Source organism: Echinops telfairi, unplaced genomic scaffold, assembly GCF_000313985.2.
Source record: "Echinops telfairi isolate 266 unplaced genomic scaffold, ASM31398v2 ScPeMD7_7458;HRSCAF=8496, whole genome shotgun sequence".
In the NCBI taxonomy this organism is placed as follows: domain Eukaryota; kingdom Metazoa; phylum Chordata; class Mammalia; order Afrosoricida; family Tenrecidae; genus Echinops; species Echinops telfairi.
This window is the reverse complement of record NW_022111358.1, coordinates 38,414,804-38,432,244: the sequence shown is the minus strand read 5'-3', so window position 1 is coordinate 38,432,244 and position 17,441 is coordinate 38,414,804. Positions and strand designations below refer to the sequence as shown.

The 17,441-nt window shown below is 58.3% G+C and overlaps 1 protein-coding gene across 2 annotated transcripts in view; it reads right to left on the bottom strand.

Annotated features, from left to right (window-relative positions):
- Nucleotides 1-6: 6 nt before the first annotated feature.
- Nucleotides 7-17,441, bottom strand: part of AXIN2 (axin 2) — a 32,654-nt gene continuing 15,219 nt past the window's right edge. For both annotated transcript variants that reach the window (XM_045299943.1, XM_045299942.1), the window contains exons 4-11: nt 10,548-10,650; nt 8,394-8,534; nt 7,756-8,255; nt 7,318-7,518; nt 6,777-7,010; nt 5,555-5,650; nt 4,152-4,319; nt 7-305 (exon numbers count right to left, since the gene is read on the bottom strand). In XM_045299943.1, the coding sequence (XP_045155878.1) occupies nt 179-305; nt 4,152-4,319; nt 5,555-5,650; nt 6,777-7,010; nt 7,318-7,518; nt 7,756-8,255; nt 8,394-8,534; nt 10,548-10,650 (1,570 nt within the window). In that variant the 3' untranslated portion in view covers nt 7-178. The remainder of the gene's footprint in view (nt 306-4,151; nt 4,320-5,554; nt 5,651-6,776; nt 7,011-7,317; nt 7,519-7,755; nt 8,256-8,393; nt 8,535-10,547; nt 10,651-17,441) is intronic.

The following is a 17,441-nucleotide window of genomic DNA, read 5'->3' as shown; positions in this document are numbered from 1 at the left end:
CACACACGCACACACGCACCCCCACCGTCCCAAAGGTCTAGCGGCCAACTCTTCCCCAAGAATTGTTCTTCTTCATTGGTTTACATTTCCTTCAAAGTGTTTTTGTCACCGTGGCCTGGGCCGGTCCAGGGCGGGTCCCATGGGCCCTGGTTCTTCCCCATGGCCAGACGCCACGGGCTCAGTCAATCCTCTCCACCTTGCCCAGGATCCTCCCTTCGTACATGGGGAGCACCGCGTCGTCCTCCCAGATCTCCTCAAACACAGCCCCGCAGGCAAACTCGTCGCTGGCTTTTTTGAAGTAATACCTGAGAGGGGGAAACCAGGAGAGGGTTGTGGATAAAGCAGCAAGCTCCGTCGAACAGAGAAGCAAGCCAACCTGGAGGACAGACAGCTCATGAATCAGAGCCAGGCGAGCCTGGGAACCAGCACCCTGGTTTGATACGAGATGGCATGGGAGCAGAAGGCCTGTGTGGGCAGGAGAGCAACCCTGGACCCCCACCCACCAGATGCACTGTGGAAGTTAAATATTGTGGGGTACAGCTGTCTCTTTCCATGTTTGCCGGAGTAGGATGGGCGCCCTGCTGTAGTGGCGCAACAGTTAAGCACTCGGCTGGGACCTGAGGGAGAAAGACCTGGTGGTCAGCTTCCAGAAAGCCTCCACCCAGAAAGCCTAAGGGGCGGGTCTACTGTGTCACATGGGGCCCCCACCAGCAGCTGCAGCAGGAGGAGGGGCTGGGGGTGCCAGGAATGAGTCCATCTACTTGCGTGGCCAGGGACCCCAGAGGAGGGGCTCAGCCAGCTTTGCGCTTGTGGATCAGCCTGTAGGGGGACAACTCTCATCTGCCCCACCCCACAGTCCAGGCCTCCTGATGTTTCTGGTGTGGCCAGGGGCCAGGCAGCCTCCTCTGGTGCCACCGTCAGGGGCAGGCCAGCCCAGGCCTGCTGCCCAGGGTCCTACAGACAGCCCCATGCACCCCCCTCCTCCCCCTCCCTCCATCATCTCCTTCTACCCCTCCAAGGTCAAGGCCTGAAGGGCCTTCCATTATGCCCCTTGATTAGAGGTTCCTGAGATTCCACCCCAGCGTCCTTTGGTCTAAAGCACTTTAATTGCACAGGCACAAATGACCAGCCACCCGGAGACATTGCTGTCCTCTGGGGCAGGCCCGCTCCCAACGCCACCCTAGGACACGAGGCCCTCAGCCTGTTCCACTCGGACCCAGCCAGGGAGACCCTCGGGTGGGTGCAAGGCACTCCTATAAGCTGCCAGGTCCACCCACACGGGGAAGGGCCCCACCCACCCTCAGGGCAAGACCAAGCTCAAAAAAACTTTTTTTGAAGAGTGTCTCGGGGTTAGATATTTGGGTTTTGTTTTTGTCTTTGCTCTTAAAAAGGAAAAAAACAAAATCAATTCCCTTTGGTTAGGGCAATTTTCCCCTGCTAATGAAAGTGAGCCAAATACTTTCGAAGGAGATAAGGCTAAATAAAGCGAAACAGCTGGGTTTAGTCAAGGTACTTTGGTCTCAGCATTCCTGACTGGGCGGAAAGCACCCCAGTGGAGCATCACAGTGCCGGGGGGCGGGGGAGGGGGGGCTGTAGCGAGAGCGCTGCCTATTTGGGGAGGCAGGGGCTGCTCAGGATGGGGTGCCCTGCATGGGGAAAACTTGGGGAGGGGTACCATGGATCAGGGAGCCTGGGATAGGGTGACCACCGCCACCACTACCACCGCCAGCCAGCTTCCAGATGCGAGGTGCAAAGCCCAACCCCACCACCATGTCCCAGAGCAACCCCTCCAGCCCACTGGGGGGGCGCTTAACCCAGGTGGCCTTTTACAGCAACTTGGAACAGACAGTGACCTTTCACATAACAGCAACCTCCTTTCTGGAGAGGGGAGAGGCCCCACCCCCAGGACCTCAAACGCCAGGCTCTGCACTGGTTTTCTCCAAGAAACCGGCTTTGCCAAGGCCACGCGTTTCCCACGCAGCACGCTGCCCGACCTCTGGCATCAAAAGCGGCTAGAGAGAAGGCTGGCTGTTGTACCCCTCCCATGTTGCCTTTCCCCAACTCAGTCCCGGGCACCCCAGCTCCACCAGAGAGGGGGTGGTACATTGGTCGGGGTTGGGGGGGTGTGTGTTTGAGCACCACCCTTCGTTCAGAGGCCGAGCCTAGCACCCTGATGCCAGCTTCTGAGACAGAGCAGAGATAAGGGGCTGGTGGGACCCTGGTCCCGGCCTGAGCCAGTCAGAGGAGAATCTGGGGGTGGGGGATCATTGATTAGTCTTTGTGCTTTACATGGCAGGCCAAGCTCACTATTAGTGAGTCTTAGGGGGAAGCCCAGAATCCCTCAGCCCTTCTCCCCTGTGGCCCCACTCACAGTCCAGGCCATGCTGTGCACCCTCATGTCTCTCCCTTCAAAACAGAAGGCAGCGGACAGCCGGGGCCTCGCTGCCCAGGTATCAAATGGCCCAGTGCCACACCTTGCTAGCCGGCCAGGCACCCCTGCCCAGGCCCTCCCTCCACCAGTCCCTGCTTTGGGCCCAAATAGACCCAGAGATGGAAGCGGCGGGAAGGCTGCAGAAGACCTGGCCTTGGAAGAGTCTGTCTCAGTCTGCAGCAATCCCTTCTGGAGGCAGCCACGGCCGGCCACCTGTTGGGGGGGTGCTGTGGTTCTGCACAGGCCAGGCCAGGCCAGTGGGGAACCAGGCCAGGGCAGTTTATGGCGGCCTCCAGTCTCGGTGCTGTTCTGCATGGGCAGGAGCCGGGGAGGGAGTGCCCCCTTGGACTGCGTGCCCTGGGCACCCATGAAGGTCCCTAGAGGGCTCCAGCAGCCTGCCACCCATCTACCATCAACCTCGTGCAAACCCACTCGGCAGCTCCAAGTAAGCAAGGCCTGGCAATCTGCTTCCATCAAGACGACAGCCAAACACCCCATGGGACAGTTCTACCACAGGCGTGGGGCTGCCGCCAGTCAGAACCAACTCAACATCAGCAATGGGCTTGGTTTTCTTGGGGGAGGGGGAAGATGCTACTGGCTTCACCGTGGCCCCAAGCCTGCAGCCGAGATAACACCAGGGCAGAATCCAGGTTTTTCCCAAGGGGTAAAGGCTGCTGAGAAGGGGGCAGGTGGGCCATGGAAGAACTGATGTGGCGGCATCACCTGTCCCCAAGGGAAAGAGGACGACTGGTCAGGGCTGGGCCCCAGGTGGTTAGTTCTTCCTGGTTCTGCAAGCCAGGGTGGGTGTCTGCACTCTGCTGGGAGGAAGGAGGAGGAGCTCCGGGCTGGAGGAGTGGCAAGCCTTACTCCACCCAGCTCCCCTCGCGTGCTGCTGCCCCTCCTTGGTCCGGCAGGGAAAAGCCCCTCGGCTCCAAAGGACCCGTGGGCAACACAGCCGAGTCCTCAGGCAGAAAAGCTGAGCGAGGAGGCGCTGCCCATCAGGGTGCTAAGCCGCTCCAAGGCCCTGGCCAGGAGAGCAGGGCTTCTGGCTCATTCCCTTCTAGTCAGTCGGCCTGGTCCACTTCTCTCTCAAACACACACCCCTCTCTTTCAGGTAGCCCAAGCGCCAGAATCAATCCACTGGCAAGGAGAGTCCACTCTGACGCACAGGAACCCTGCACGGGGCCTTCTGAGCACAGACAGCCTCACTTTTCTCCCACCGGTGGGTCCAAACCAGTGACCTTTCGGTTGGCAGCTCAAAGCCTAACACAGAGCACCACCAGGTAGACCTCCCACAACACGGCCTTCTAATAAAGCAGACCGATTTCCTTTCCTTAGAATAGCGCTCACATGGTGGAAAAAGTATTTACCCAGTGTAGGGGTGCACGGGAACCCCCGGGCTAGCAGCCTCTGCTGCGGTTTATGGCAGGGGGGAGAGGAGGGCAGGATTGAGCAGAGAGGCTGCACATCCCTCACCCCATTCCAACATGCTCCCCAAGCTGCTGTCACTCTTCCCAGGTACAGTCAGGGGTAGGGGGGCCCCTGGCCCCGAGCCCGCACACTCCGGAGAAGAGGGCAGCCAGGGAAGCTTACCTCTTAGTGCCCTGACGTCCTCCCTGAGTCCCACCCCCCACTTTCCCTTCCTGAGTATGGTCTGATCCAGGGAGCTGCCCTCCAGCCCGGAGCCCACCCCCAGCCAGGGCAGCCAGGGACCGCTTACCTGTAACTGCCCTTTTTGCTAAGCTGCTCTTTGAAGTGGCCCAGGGTCAAGCTCTGGGCCTTCAGCATCCTTCTATACGGGATCTCTTCCGCACAGAAGAAGTACGTGACCACCAGCTCGCTGGCCTGGAAGGGGTGGACGCCCGCCAGCTTCTTTGGCTCTTTGTGACTGGGAAGGAAAAGTGACAGGCGACAGGCTCAGCGGTTACGCTTACACAGCAAGCAGCAAGGGGCAGGGCATCCCGAACAACATCTCCAGAGGGAAACTGAGGCAGCCGCTCCTGCAGGCAGGCAACCTAGTCCACCCCACAGTCTCCTGCACAGTGACCCCGTTTGAGTGGTCTCTTTGATACCATCGCCCTCACCACCGCCAAACAGGGGCCCCCCAAGTACCAAGTACCACTGGGGTGCTGGGCTCCCACAGGGAATGAGGAGGGGCCAAGCCCAGAGTTCCTCCTGAGGTGCCTGTAATTCAGGGGCCCAGGCCCACCAGTTAGCTCAGCTACTTCCACTGCCCCATTTGCTCACATCTTTAAAGAGAGCCTTAAGAAATAAAAAGTAAAGAGTTGATGACCAAGACAGCTGGCAGACTTAAGGTCAAGCAGTTAAAATTAAAGGGTCCGGGGAGGTGGCTTAGTCAGGACTTCAAACAGTGCTCATTGCACAAGACGAAGAGGCACAGAAAGAAAACTTTAATTATTCAGACCATTTTAGATCTCGGTTGCAGATTTCTGTTTAAATGCCCCGTCCTGTAATTAAAGGAAGCCAGCCTTCCTCCTCCATCCGCCCTGTGAGTGTTGTCGGGCAACACAGAGGAAATCGCTTCTTCTCCGGGCAAAAAACATGTCCCCTGCATGTTTTCCAGGCCCACTCACGGCCCGTTTGCACGGCTAATGGCTTCCCCCGCCAGCTACAGGCTGGGGTGTGTCCAGGGACCCCAAGAGCGTTCATGTGGCTAAGGAGGGAGACTTAGCACCCCGTGCTTTCTGATTAACTCACTGCCATCGAGTCTACCCCAACCCCTAACGATCCTATAAGGCAGGGTAGAACTGCCCCCGAGAGTGTCCGAGACTACAACTCTTTTTTACGGAGTAGAAAGCCTCCTCTTTCTTCCTCGAAGCAGCTGGTAGGTTCGAAGCGCTGACCTTGTGATGAGCAGCCCGAGGCATAACCACTATGCCACCAGGGCTTCTGGGGTGCGGTTCTTTAACGACTCTTATTTGTGGCAGCAACGCCCGGGTGCTACTGCTCTCTGTCACACATGTTACCATTGAGGGGTGGGCTTACAGACAGAGAAGCCCAAGGGGTTTGAGGAAGACACACAGCCCCGGGGTCTCAGGGCCTAGACCACCAAGCGCGGGCACGCGGGCACGGGCTCTGCGGAAGAGCTGGAAGGATACTCACTCTTCAGGCACCAGGCTCGGGGTGGAGAAGGGTGTGGCGCCTGCCTGGCCAGAGGCCGAGTGGTTCCTGTCTCTCTGCTGGCCTGCTGCACAGCACCTGAGGACACAGCCAGGGTGGGGTGGGGGGTGGGGGCGGTGTCAGTGAGCCCGACCCCGCAAGGCAATCAGGTGGTAGACATAAAATAGCTCTTTGGGGATCCTGAAGACAGAGTCTGGACTTCCTCCCATGGTGGGCCCCAACAGGGGTCTGCTGTCGACAGGCCCGTCTGGAAGGCCTGAAGGCAGTCTGGTCGTGCAACAGGGAAACACCTACCAAGGTGAGGGGCTGGGAAACACCCCCTCCCTCCAGTGGCTCTTTTCGGGTAAAGATGAGAAAAAACTTAAACCCAGGACCATCGAGTCAGTTCTGACTCCCAGTGACCCTGCAGGGCAGGTAGAACTGCCCCGGCGGGGTTTCTGAGACTGCAACGCTTTACGAGGGTAGAAAGCCTCACCCTCATCTTTCTCCTGCGGAGAGGGGTGGTGGTTGAGAACCGATGACCTTGCAGTTAGCAGCCCAATCTGTAACCAGGGCTAGAACCTGTAAAACTTATAGCAGAGCTCTGTAGTGCTAGGCATCTATAATGACTGCACCCAACAACAGACAGCCGGCAGCCGTCCTAATCCACGGCGAGGCACCCAGCAGCCAGCAGCTCCCGTGGGTGTGGCCTTCTGCAGATGAGCACTAAGCTGCCTGATGTGACCGGGGCCAGGAGAGAACTCGGCGAGGAATTGGCAAGGGCTAGTCTATTTCTAGGCAAACTGGCTTGAAGGGCTCCGCTTCCCTCCAATGGGGTGAGCAGGATGACCAGCTACCATGTAGCGGGGCCGGAAGGGAGACCCTCAGGCCACACCTCCTTCCCTTACAAGGATTCAAGGCCTAGGAAGAAGGGGGAGTCCTTCCCCAGAGGGAGCAGTACAAAAGTGAACGCAACTCGGCTGCCAACCATAAGGCTGGAGGTTCAAGCCCATTCAGAGGCATCTGGAAAGTAAGATCAGGGGATGGACTTCCAGGAAAAAAACACACTGGCCATCTGAAAACCTGATGGGAGCCCAGGTCGTGTCTGACACCCCCGAGTGCTGTCCGCAGGTCAGAGTCCACTCCATGCCAGGTGCTCTGGTTTGGTCCCCTTTTAAACAGGCTGGGTTTTCCACTTCCACACCCGAGCCTCCCAGGCACTTACCGCTGTTTCGAGGGCCTGGACACCTCTGTCAGCCTGCGGCAAGCCTCCTCCAACTGTGCCAGGGTGTTGGGAGGGGCCAGGGAAGGCACGGCAGGGTCCTGGATGAGAGGGTGGGCGCGGGGCGTGGCTCGGGCATGTCCACTGCTGGTCCCCCACAGGTGGTGCCGGCCAGCTCGCTCGCTGGGGGCGGCTCGGGCGGAGTCCCCAGGGTAGGACTTCTTTGTGCTTGGGGCACTGAACAAGCAACGGAGAGGTGCAGAAGGAAAGAGGTGTTGGGTCAGCAACCCTGGAAAATGTGACTTCAACAGGGGCTTTGCTGCTCTGCTCTCAGGGAAGGAGGGAGGGAGGGGGAAAAAACAGCAAGTGAGGGCAGCTGCCCAAAGTTGACATTCTGGTGGTCTGCTCCGTCCAACATTCAGAGGGCACAAGAGCAAGCCAACAGTGTTTGTGTTGGGCCGCTGGCAGAAATAGCAGAAATAGCCACCCCCGTCGCCTCCCTACTGCCTGGTTGTGGGGGCTGCGGACGGGGACGGGCATTTACCTATGGGGCTGGGGCTTGGGCTTGGTCTGCTCGCTCTCCAGCATCCAGGGCCAGGCATCCTGCGAGTTGGCTCCTTCCTCCCCGGGAAGCTGAGGTGCCCCAGCCCCACCTGGAGCCCCTCCTTCCCTGGTGGGCAGGGCTTGGCCCAGCTCCGTGCCTTTCCCACTCCGCCTGGCCAAGGTGCCGCTGCTGCTGCCGCTGCTGCGGGGATGCAAAAACCACACCAACCCAGAGAGGCTGTTAAATCTCAGGGCCTCAAGTGGGGCACTTTGCACTGGGGGGGGGGGGGGGGTGTTGGTTGGGGTTGGGGGGTGCACCTGCTGCCCCCCCTATCCATCTGCCCTGCTCTGGGCTTTGTCCCGACCCCCACCTCAGATCTGACGGGGCACTGGCTTGGGGGGCACCTACAGGGGGTCAGCGGGGGCTACAGACACTCACCCCAGTGGCTCCATGGGCTCGGGCGCCTTGGGGTGGCTCTTGCACCGGGCGTAGCAGTAATAGTCGGCAACCCCCGCGCACAGGCAGCGCACCCGCTGGGCAGCCTCCGCCTCAATCTCCTCCTTGGTCTTGGGGCCGGCATGGTGGTGGACGTAGTGGTGGTGGACATGCTTCGTCGTCTGCTTGGCGGCCACGGCCATGAAGCCCTTGGCCACCAGCAGGGGGCAGCTGGCCAGCGGGGCGGGCAGCTTGCCCCCGGCCGAGAAGGAGGAGTGATGCTGGTGGTGGTGGCGGTGGTCCGGGGAGCGGGAGCGGGGGCTGTAGTGGCCCATGCCCGGTGACTGGCAGCCTGGGGTCTTGAGGACCCTCGACAGGTGGTCGTCGAGAATAGTCTGTGGATCCTCCTCGTAGCCGCCGGAGGGCAGGAGGGACAGAGGGTGCGGCGGGGGGCCTCCCTCCCTCGAGCTCAGCGTCGGCTCCGGCCCCTCCTTCTCGTCATCCTGGGAGGGGAAGCGAGCGAGCGTGCAGTGAGCACGTGGGGACCCCCACACAAGTCCGTCCCCCGCGCCTGCACTAGGCTGTCTGCACCCTCCCACCCCCGTCCCCAGGGTGGGGGCGGCAGGGGCGGCCAGCGGCACCTCCTGGATCTGCTGCAGCCGCTCCTCCAGGCTGTGGCGGCTCTCCAGCTCCAGCTTCAGCCTCTCCAGCCGGGCGATCAGCTCAGCCGCAAAGGTGGCGGGGTCCACGGGGGTCATCTCCTTGGGCAGGCGGTGGGTTCTCTACAGGGCACAGGAGAGGAGCGGGCGGGCCATGGTCAGCGGGCCGGCACACAGAGGCTTCACCGAAGCTTCCCGGCCCCGTGCCACCGGCCCCAGCCCCGGGATCGGCTGGCAGTCAGCTGGAGAGGCAGCCAGGGCTGCTCGGGACTTTTATGCAGTGGCTCGGCAGCCTCATGGCGAGCCATGGTCCCCACCAGCGTTTGCCGTGGGCAGGGGCAGTTGGTCGCTCTCCGAGAGGCCTGGCTTGTTCTCTCTGTAGTACAACCGGCCCATCAGTAGCTACTCTGAAGACGAAAATCTTCAAAGGCTGTTGTCAAACATCAAAAAAATAAAATAAAAAGGAAGGGGTGGCAGGGGGCTGGGGGGGTGGGGTGGAGGAGGCAGCTCTCCGAGTGGGGAGGGGAGCAGGAGCAAGGCAAGGCGTGGAGAGTCGAGTCTGAACAGAAAGGGAGTTGGAAATTTTTTTAAAGTGAGATTGGAAGGGAGGTGGGGGGCAGGAAGAGGAAAGGGGGTGGGGGTGGCGGATCAGAGGAGATGCGGTAATTTATTTCCTGGCCGCACACTGCGCACCTTTGAGGTGGTGTTGTCTCAACAGCAGCCTAGATCTCGCCGGCTCCCCGCCGCCCCCTCCTGTCCCTTTGTACAGAAATGCAGAAGGCTGCTGCGGGCTAGGAGCGGAGCACCGCTGTGCACCCGCGTGCTCGCGCAGCAGCCTGCGGCCCTGCCGGCAAGGAGAGCGGGCGACTCCAAGCCAAGCTCGGAATGTAAAGCGGCACCAGCCTGCTGCCCGCCTGCCTCCACGACGTCCTTGCTTGTCATCTCCCCCTTCCTTGGATCCCTCTCTCCCTGGGCCATGCTCTTGGGGTGGGGGCTGCTGGGGCAGAAGGCCAAGCTGCAAAATCACCCTGCCTGGACACTGGCCAGGCCCCCATTCAGTGGACAGCGGTCTATAAGGGGACCAGAGCGGGGGGTGGGGGGCTTCACAGCTATAGGCTGCTGATCAAGGCTCTGGGACAAAGTGAAAACACACACACACTCACAAACCGACGCATCAAAACAACGAACCCTACTAAAACTAGATCAAGACTGGCCAGCTGGAGGGGGCGGGGGGGCGTTGAGGGCAAGGCAGAAGAGCAATCTTCGCCTTCCTCGATTCAAAAATAAATAACTCAGAAGGGAGCCTGTCCTTGGTTGTGGCAGGGGGCTTTGAGGGCTCGCCGTGGCCACGTGCCCCCAACCCAATGCCACATGGTCTTCCGGATGGGGGCGTGCTAACTTTCTGCACACTGGACAGATCCGTTGGGCTCCCTGCAGCTGGCAGGCAGCACCCATCAGCAGAGCTGCCTGCTTTCAACGGGGTGCCCTCCTCCCGCTTCCTGGCACCCCGGATCTCAGGCTGGGGTGAGAATGGAGCTCCAGGAATGGGAGTCTTGCCAGGAAACCCCGAGGTGCCACCAGCTTCCGAGGACCTGGAGGCAACAAGGGCCACCCCAGAGCCTCCCAAGAAGGCAGGCCTTTCTTCTCAACCACGTGACCCCAGTTTTCCACACTTCCCAAGTGCTGGTGTTGGAAACGGACAAGACGAAGTACCTGCCCTCCAGGGTCAGCACAGAAATGGTGTCAAGGAAATGGGTCCGTGGATGGCTGAAGGGACCCAGCCGGGCAGTAGATGCCAGGAAGCAGATATCCTGAGGCCTGAACTTCTAGCCTCATTCACTCATTCGGCCAGCCAGTATTCACTGAGCATCGCTGAAAACACTGTCTTCACAGACATGAGCAATATGGAGCTGACCATGCCTGGTTTCCTAGTTTCCAGGGGGGAAGTACCTAAATTTCCTTCTCATAGAACACTTCCCTTTTTGAACTCCTCAAGGTCAAACAGGCCATCCCGCACCCCACTCTGCCCAACAACTCCATGCTCCAACCGGCCACCCCCACCTGCTTCCCAGCCTTTCCCTGGGAGACCTACCTCCTGGGGGCCCACCCGCAACTTCCGCCTCCCAGGTCACTCACCGGGAAATGAGGTAGAGACACTTGACCGTTGGCCTTCACACTGCGATGCATCTCTCTCTGGAGCTGCTTCTTGCTGCCCACGCGATACGGAGGGATCCCATCTCTGCGGAAGAGAGGACCCCCGTGCTCACTCGGCTGCTTGGGGTTGGAGCCCCGGGCAAGCCGCTCGACCACACTCCTCCCGGAAGCACGGCTCCCTCTCCAACTCACGGCAGGGAAAGCTCGTGATTCTACCCTGCTCCCAGACAGAGCAAAGCGAAGGGGTTAAACCGAGGCCCCGCCCTCGAAGGAGGGCAGCAAGAAGAATGGATGCATTTGCATTATGGGGCCGGGAAGAATCTTCAAAGTGCCCGACGGCCAGAAGAAGTGTCACATCTGGGTAGAAGGACAGCCAGAATCCCTCCTTCGAGGCAAGGATGGCGAGACTTTTGCCCCTCGTACTTTGGACAAGCTGTCGGGAGAGACCAGGCCCTGGAGAATGACGTCACGCCTGGGGAAGTAGTGAGGTCACAGCAAAGAGGGAGGCCGCGCAGAGGAGGACTGACCCAGTGACGCCATCCGTGGGCTGACCCGTAAGGACAGTTGAGAGGAAGGCACAGGACCACGTGTGGTTTGCTCGGTTGTACATTAGGTCGCTGTCCCTCCAGTAACACCCCTGCCCTCGACTGGCTACCCATTGGCGACGGCCCCGGGACAGGCAGCGTGGAAATGTGCTCCCCGGGGTTTCCTGGCCTTGAACACACAGAAGCACATCGCCAAGACCTCGTCTTCCACAGCATCTGTTCCTCAGTGGGTTTGAACCACCAACCTTCAGGTTAGCAGCCAAGTGCAGATGACCCAGGGGCCTAACGCTGCCTTCGAGTCGATTCCAACTCACAGAGACCCCACAGGACAGAGTGAAACTGACCCGTCGGGTGAGTGAGTTTCTGGACTATAAAGCTTGACAGGGGCAGATAGCCTCCTCTTTCTCCAGAGGAGCGGCGGGTGGGCTTGAACTGCCGGCCTTGGGGTTAGCACCCAATGCTTAATTTACCCACAACACCATCAGAGATCCCCTATTTTACAAGTCCCCCCAACAGGAGACTTGAGGCCCTTTTAACCTCTCCCAATAGCTTACCATCACTGAACCACTTCCCCAAACTGTCTTACCAAGAGTATCACGCTGAGTGGTTGTCAGGATCCGGCCCAAATCCACATCGGACTGTAACACAGGGCAGAGGAAGGTCACCAGTTCTCCCACAAACTGCCCCCAAGCTCTTCCCACGGTTCCTGCTCTAAGTGGCCAGTCTCTTGTCTCCACCCACACCCTTCGCCCAATCAATCACATAGCGGCCACTGCCTTCAGCATTCGGTCCAATACACCTGCAGACCTAAGGAGTGGTGCCGCTGCCCCAGGCACAGGGCACCAGGGGAAGAGGGCCAAGGGCACATCCTAGTGACACTGACACTTAAGAGGAGATGCCACCGGCTTAGGCAGATAAGACTACGGTACCTGCTACAGATAACAGCCTGAAACACAGGGAATCCAGGATAGATAAAACCCCTCAGGACCAACACTGAGAATAGAGACCAGAGGGATAAGGGGAAGGGGGGGGAGGGGAGCGGGAATCGGTGACAGGAGCAACGTTTAACCACCTCCCAGGGACATGGCCAAGGGTGACAGAGGACAATGTAAGATATGAAAATAATAATCTATAACATATTAAGGGTTCATGAGGGAGCGAGAGGGAGGGAAGGAAGAACATGAAGAATTGATATCAAGGGCTCAAGTAGAAAGCAAATGTTTTGAAAATGATGATGGCAATGTATGCACAGATGTGCTTGACACAATGGATGAATGTATGGATTGTGATAAGAGATGTAAGAGGCCCCAATAAAAGTATTTAATTAAGCAATGAAAGATAAAAAAGACTACGGTACATTTGCCTGTGGTTTGTGGTTTCGAGCCAAGGCGACTCTGCGTGATGCATTGGGGTGGCCAGGCCTTTCTCCTGCGGAGCTGCCCACCCTTTCTCCTGCGGAGCTGCCCAGCCTTTCTCCTGCGGAGCTGCCCACCCTTTCTCCTGCGGAGCTGCCCAGCCCTGGCTCAGCAGCCGGATGCTTCAGGACTGCTGGGCGGAATTTGAAGGGCGTTTCCGAACATTTATGGGAAAACTCGTTGCCTTTTAATCCCACTTGTGAACTTTCCCAAGCTCCCCCTGTATGATGGAAGGAGGTGGTCAGCACACTGACAAAATGCCTGGCAGGAGAGGGGAGAAAGAAGTGGGGTGGGGTGAGGGTGTGCCTGCAGTCCTCACTCACGGGCGGAGGCCTGATGGAGGGATGAGCCCCAGTCCCCTCGTGTAATACAAGGTGAATGAGCCAGGAGACTGAGCCTGGTCTTAGCTGAAAGCGGGACCTGCAGTGGCCACGCTCGAAGGTGTGATTATTTTCTCAGCTCTGCCCTCCCTCCCGGAGGCCTCTTCTTTACAAACCCTCAGAGTTTGAAGAGCTATTTTGGTCACAAAGCATCACACTCAGAGGCTGTAAATATTGGGATGAGGTGCTGGGATTGTGGCAGCCCCTCCCCATGTTCTCTCCATCGCAGGGTGGGAGATGAGCGGGCTGCAGGGTGGGAGGAAGTGAGCAAAAACCAGCAGGGCCTAAAAACGCCGGGCAGCAGCCAGGGGTGACTGATGGTCCTCCAGCTCCCTACTCCCGAGGCCGGAGCATTCCAGTCAATTCCGACTCACAGCGACCCCATAGGACAGGGCAGAGCTGCCCCTGTGGGTTTCCAAGGCTGTCACTCTTTATGGGAGCAGAAAGCCTCCTCTTTCTCCCTCGGAGCAGCTGGTGGCTTTGAACTGCTGGCCTTAAGGTTAGCAGCCAAACACACGCTACCACTAGGTTCTCGGGAAGAGCGTGAAGGACAAGGCTACTTAAGGGGGTGCAGGGGCCATATGTGGAGCGTTGGGTGCTCTGGCAGAACAGGCAGACTAGGGATTGCAGGTGTACCAAACACCTGTGGGGCAGGTTCAGATGGACCAGTTGGCCCAAGATGCAAGCCTCCTGGTCACAGGTAAGATAAGAGAATCGAAGTCCTGACCATCTGCAGAGTATCTAATCAAAGTGAGTTGCTGGCAAATTCGTTCTTGCCACAGACAAGAGGCTCCAAAGCCTCACTAGGAGGCAGAGATCATTGTAATCCTGATTCTGCTGGATCGAACTCAACACCTGGCCAGTTAACCACCCTACACACCCTGAATTTGTTCTGAGGGTGCAAGCATCTCTTACTGGTTCTGTGACAGAAATTTCTTCCATGACTTTTTGAATGTTGGCGGGGGTTTTTCCCTTATGCATTACTTGTATTTTTGTCTCTTTACGGTTATGATTTATCCTTATCACCTTAGCTCAATTTTGTTTTTTGCTTTCTGTTGGGTCTCCCAGCAGTGAAGCGCAGGAGACATAATGATAATAACTGATACAAGGGGATATAGGGAACCCAGGGGCGGACGCCAGGGAGGGAAAGGGGATTTGGGGCGTAACAATGAAGACGGGAGGGAACATCAGAATGAACTGAGATTGCATGACTCGTTTTAAAGGCGTTGCCACCGTGGGGGTGGAATGCTCTAAAACTGATGTGGTGATGATTGTACGATTCTCCTCCGTGATATGATTGAACTACCAAATTGTATGGTACATGCCAAAGCCGCTGCGGGTAAAAAGAGAGAGAGAGTCTAAGTCCTGGCAACACGCTGAGCCCAGAGACATTCACTTATCAAAACACTGCTTATTGGTTAACCCACTGCAGGACAAAATGGCCCTATTGGTGCTCCAAGGCCAGCAGCCAGTCCCTCCCACCCGAGACGCAATTCCAATAGGAGCCACAGTTTCCCAGGGACCGAGTTCCTACTGTGGGTTGAAGAACTCTCATGGTCCTGTTGAATATGCAGAGGGCTACTAACCTTGAGGTTGGGAGTTCAAACTCACTGGCCACTCTCCAGGAGATAGACGAGGCTGTCTGATCCTGTACAGACTAGACTGACAGCCTTAGAAATATAATCAAATGGAGACATTTGCTTGTTGCTGTTTGTTCGTTTACTGGGGCGCGGGCAGCACAAGCCTGGGGCTCACGGTATGACCACACCGTGTTCTCACATACACTCTCAGTTAAAGCCACCACCAAGTTGATGTGAAGCACGGTGACCGGGGGCAGCGTGGAACTGCCCCTGTGAGTTTTGGACTGTAACTCTTTACAGGAGTAGAAAGTCTCCCCTTTCTTCTGTAGAGCAGCTGGTGGTTTTGAACTGCTGACATGCAGTTAGCAACCGGACATGTCACCACTATGAGACCAGGGACTCCTGCATGCACACCCTTATAACCAATCACATTTAACCAATGCTCAGTAGTGCCCATGAACTTGCCTTAGGGTCAGGATTTAGGCTAGACTCAGGATTCAAATCCAGAACTCTCATATTTACACCATCAGCCGACACTCACCACCCTCGTCTCAAACTGCCCTCCCATTCCACCACACCCCTCCCAGCCTAGCTGAAGACAGGCTTCCTGCTGAACTTGGGGTGCCACTTCCCAAGCCCCAAGGAGTCCCTAACTCCAAGAAGGGATGTTTGAAGAATGGTGGTAGAAAGTCCTCCCCCCACACCTCAGCACTCTGGCTATGGGGCATACCATATAGTTCCCAAGGCACAGCAAAAGTCCCCCTCTCTCTCACCTGAGGTCCCTTGTGGGGTGGGGGTTTCCAAGACTGGGTTCTCGAACTGGGGTTGCAAGACAATGTCCACGCCCTTCTCCTGGCTTGTAGGAGAGTGGGTGGGCTCTCCCTTAGGTATCTGCTTGAAAATCGCGGGGGCAGGGGTTAAGTCCCCAGTGGACCCCACCATGAAACAGACAGGGGCTTCTCGAGCCCCAGAAGAGTCCACTGCCGCTCCCTGCCAGATCCCCTCCTGGAGTTCCCACCAGGAGCTTCCGCTCTCTCCTCCTCTCTTCCCTCCCAGACAGAGGCCAGGGGTCCAGCAGGGTCCTGCTAGATGGAAGGCAAGGGGTCAGTGGTTTCGGAAGCACCCCTCTTCAACATGCTACGACGATGCCAGGGCCCACAAAGGCTCCGGGGACAGAGAAGCTGCCACAAGAGCAGAACTCACAGAGGTGCCTGGAGGAAGCTTGGCTTTCATGGCAAGTCATGCATCTTTGTCCAGAACAACCCTGCACTCTGGGGGCGGGGCGCGAATGCGGGGGCTCCCCCAGCTGAAGATCACTATTCCAGCACCCCAAAACAGAGGGGATGGAGGGCATCAGCACCCCCTACGCACACATGCATGCCCTCCCTCCCTCCTTTCCTTACAATCATTTTTAGCTAACAAGCCCCGCTGCTGCTGGCCCAGCTGGTGCCAGGGAGCTCAGGTTTTGAAGTGCGGACTCCTCTTAGCTGCCATTTAAGTCAAGCCAAACAGCTTGGCCCTTTGACTGGGCCATGGTCAGCGCGGGCGCTTTGAAACCGCTGACCCACGTGCACATGAGCACCTTGGTATAGCTGCTGCCTCTGATCACGCCGACATCCAAAGCCTGGTTTGTAAGATAAAGTGGCATTTCAAGTTCCCTCAGAAGCCTTCCCTGGGGTCCAAAGGAGACCCTTAAATAAGACAGAAAACAAACAAACAGCTCCCGCCCCTTGAGCTCATTCCGACTGACGGCAATCCAACAGGCCAGGCCAGACGTGGCTCCGTGGGTTTTTCTCACACACGTGCGCACGGTCAAACCCAGTGTTGGAGAGAGCGCCTAGGCAGAGAGCAGGAGGGGGACCGTCCACTGCACCACGGACGAAGCTGTTGTAGTTCTGGCCACCTGTAACCTGGCCAAGCCACGTGGGCAGCCCGGACGCCTGCTGCTTCTGGTGGTCTCACCGCCTGGCGGTCTCCTAAGTCCCCAGCACTCCCGGGACTGGGGCTGAAGGCCTTACTGGGAGCCTGGACGTTGACAACACAAAATGAGAAGGCCATGTCCTTGGAGCACGCAGGGGACACCGTCCCCGAGGCCTGCCACTTGGAGAATGGAGCGAGCCCTGGGCCATCTTCAGCACGGAGACACAAGTCAGCTGTGGGCTCTGGGTGACGGAGTGGATCTCTTAGGAGCCCCGTGCCGGCAGTCCATATCCAGGCCTCGGGAGGAACAAGAGGCAAGGCGGGTCGGTCCTAGCCTGACTTCTCCCAGGCCTCCCCTGCCAACAGGCCCCACAAGACAACTGCTTCCCCGGGCTTGTGTCTAATGAACTCAAACCTTCTGGAGTCTATTGAAGGCGCCTGTGACCTCCTCTCCCGCCCCCTCCTCAGCCTCGCCCCTTCCCCAGCTCCTCCCCGCCCCTGCCCCCACCCCAGCCCATTGTGCCAGGAGAAGCAGCCAGGGCCTTTTCAGGCTTTATGGGGTGCACCTATTCACTTGTTCAAGGACATTTCAAAGGGGTCTGCCCCCACCCCTTTATCCCTGCTAAGCTTCCCTGATGAACAATGGGCTGAAAGTGATTCAGGCGGCTTTTCATCCCCCCCACTCCCCCCACCCCACAGTTTCCTCCTCACTCCGTGCATGCGCTCCTCTGTGCAAAGCCCAGTTGGCAATGCTTCGAGCAGAGGGTCTAATCCCAACCCTGGGAGTCCCAGGTGACCCGTCCGACCCCCGGCAGATCACACACACCAGGGGAGGCCAGTGGGAGCATCCCACGCCAGGCCCTGGGCTTCTAGCTCATGCCAAGCCTCCGTCCCGAGCCTCTATGGTCCTCCACTAGAGGCAGCACGTGGCCCACAGACCTACACAACAGTTCCCAGGAAAGGGGATGGCGCACCGGGGAGAAGGAGGGGGCGCAGCAGGTCAGGAGTGAGTCCCCAAGTCGGGCCCTTGGTCGCC